At 48.6% G+C, this 2,675-nt stretch overlaps 1 protein-coding gene across 1 annotated transcript in view; it reads right to left on the bottom strand.

The window, feature by feature from the left end:
• Window positions 1-897, bottom strand: part of LOC120540491 (homeobox protein cut-like 2) — a 10,025-nt gene extending 9,128 nt beyond the window's left edge. Inside the window, exon 1 of the mRNA XM_039771330.1 lies at window positions 777-897. Within this exon, the coding sequence (XP_039627264.1) occupies window positions 777-897 (121 nt within the window). The remainder of the gene's footprint in view (window positions 1-776) is intronic.
• Window positions 898-2,675: the final 1,778 nt, after the last annotated feature.

Here is a 2,675-nt window from a genome sequence, read left to right as displayed (position 1 = left end):
GACAAAGCAGGCTCTGATGCAATAAATGTATTAAGAAAAGTGAGCTCCCACCCCCCAAGTGCTGCACCTGCTCCATTTGTAGCCCACCCCCCTTCGGCACTGTCACTAAAGGTTGCACTCCAGCTGAACATTTAGCCCTCCGCCGGCCAGCGCTCAGAGATTGTAGCTGTCATTGCTCACTTTGCTTCCTTCTGAAAGGAGCCCACGGACATGCTACTCAGCGCCGGGAGAGCTGAAATGGCACGATGCCCGCTCAGAACCTTGTGATTGAAGGGCACGCTTGATTTGAAGTGACTGGGCAGCCGATCTGCTTTCTCGGCTGCTGAATGCTCACTTTTGAAAAGGGGCCGAGGGCACTGGAAATACTGTGAGTCACACAAGCATATTATGTGATGCCACAGAGCCCATGCTGCCCAGGTGGGATGTTGTTGTTTTTTTTTTTTGTGGTAGGGTCCTTGGGTGACGGGCCCATGACCCGTGGCTGAGCTTCCAAACTCCAAGCCTTAGGCCCTGATGGAATCCAGGGGGTTTGGCTGCTCGTGTTCCGGTGGAGATATTATTTCTCTCCCGGTCCTTCCATAATAAAGGCGTCCCGGCCGGGCAAAGGTCCCAGCCTCACACTTGAGACGATCCTAGTGCCAATCCATCCCAGCTGTTACCTGGTTTAGGTACCAATGCATTACATTTTCCAAAGTCATCTTGTAATATTTTCCTAGAATATTGTGGCTTTCGGACCCCAGAGCCACTTTGTGGTAATGGTGGCTCAGCATCCTCACCGCCACATTGGAGAAGGTAGGCAGCAGCAATGATTCCTATGAGTCTGCAGCCAACACGGAGTGTCGGATAGGAGTTGGCCAGGAAGAACATCTCCACCAGCATCTCAATTGGAGAACTCATCCTGTGTCGTGCCCGTGGAATCAGGCATCTTGGGATACCAGCTGAGCGAGACTAGTATCTCTGCAGGCCGGAGCCTCTTAATGGTCAGTGGTCCTTATTTACGTCAGTAAGCTTAGCCATAGGTGTACCCGGACGTGGCTCTGCAGGTCTGCAGCTGGACTGCGTTGTCAGCTCCACCTCCTCGGAGCTCCAGGGTGGAGATACAAACTTGGCAGGAGTGGCAGCTGTGCGGCCACTTGAAGACGATCTAATTCCAGGGCAGTCAGGAATGCCAAGACAACCCAAGCAGCTGACGACAGATGCCTTATCCCAGTAGTTAAACTGCCAGGTCTGATCTTCTGGATATTCTTCCCACAGGGCCAATGGGACGGACCTGATTTTGGATGTGCTTGAGAATCTGGCACGAGCAAATCAGACGAGAACAAGAAAGCGGTGGCAGGGGGACAGGGGCGGCTGTCACGTCAAGGGTCCCAACTGCTTTTTGCTGAGGCTGCGTGGGTGACAGGCAGCTGGAATCCAGTCAGGTGCTCCTGCCCTTCCATCACAGCACAAGCGATCCCACATTTAGCTGCCAAACTGGCAAGGTTAAAAATGAGGATTTCAAGTGATAATTGCATAATCACCAGTTGCGATAATTGTAATTGATGATTACATAATTGCTAATTGCAGCCTTGCCAATCTGAGCGGCTGGAGTTTTTACAAAAATAAGCCTTTTTTTTTCTTTCATCCAAGCATGGCATCAAAAACCAGAACAGACTGGCATGTCCTTCAATGGCGCATCTGCAAAGACAGATCCCCGAGATGTAGAGTGATTGGAAAATTGGAGATGGAATGAGGGCGGAAGTGGGTATGGAATTGATTACCCTCAACACGTCATACAAGAACCTGGAATAGTCCCCTCTGGGTACGCAGGGTGTGTGGCAGAGCTTGGCGTGATAAGATATGTTGGCACCCGGCATAAGTGGGACTGATGAAATGTTCTTTAGCACCGGGCAGGTTGAGCTTCTGACTTTTTATTAGACATTAGGCAGACGTTGGTCTTGCACCCCCCACCCCCCCTTTATAGATGAGTCACTGTCTATTAATGAACAGTCGTGCCCATCCACTTAGAGCTGTCTGCATGTGTCATCTTCCTTCCTTTAGGGGACTTGACGTCATTCCAGGAAGAACCTCTGTAATCACCCGAGAAAGTTGGAGGGCACAATTGCCAGGCTGTTCAGGGCTGTCATCTAATCTCGCCATGCGTGTCACTGAGGAGATCCTAAATAAATGGAGTCACCTCAGTTAGACTCCGAGAGAACATGCAGACTTCACACAGAAGGCAGCCATTGAGGCAGTCACACCTCTGTGGGCAGTACTGGAGGGCTTGGAGTGTTTCACTTGCAGTGCCCAACGATTTAATCATCGAGCCTTTACTGTATATAGCACCTTTCTGTTTCATGCCTATCTAGATAACAGAACCGGATTAAAAATATCAAAGATCTTCATTATTAAAAGTCCATCTGGAATAAAAGACAAAGGACTACTTTAAGATTATGGCTCAGACTGACAGGTGACATCGACAGGGTCATGTTTTAAATGTATGACATACGAGTCAGGTGGGGACACTCAGTGGTGGCTTTTCTGCAGCGAGCGATTGCTTAGCTGTTTGGAAGATAGATGTGAAAGGCACTATATAAAATGATAGATAGATATGAAAGGCTTTATATAATAGATAGATAGATAGTGTGAAAGGCACTATATAATAGATAGATGATAGATAGATATATAGATATATA

The sequence above is a fragment of the Polypterus senegalus genome, chromosome 12, assembly GCF_016835505.1.
Source record: "Polypterus senegalus isolate Bchr_013 chromosome 12, ASM1683550v1, whole genome shotgun sequence".
Classification (NCBI taxonomy): domain Eukaryota; kingdom Metazoa; phylum Chordata; class Cladistia; order Polypteriformes; family Polypteridae; genus Polypterus; species Polypterus senegalus.
This window is presented reverse-complemented; position numbering and strand designations above follow the sequence as displayed.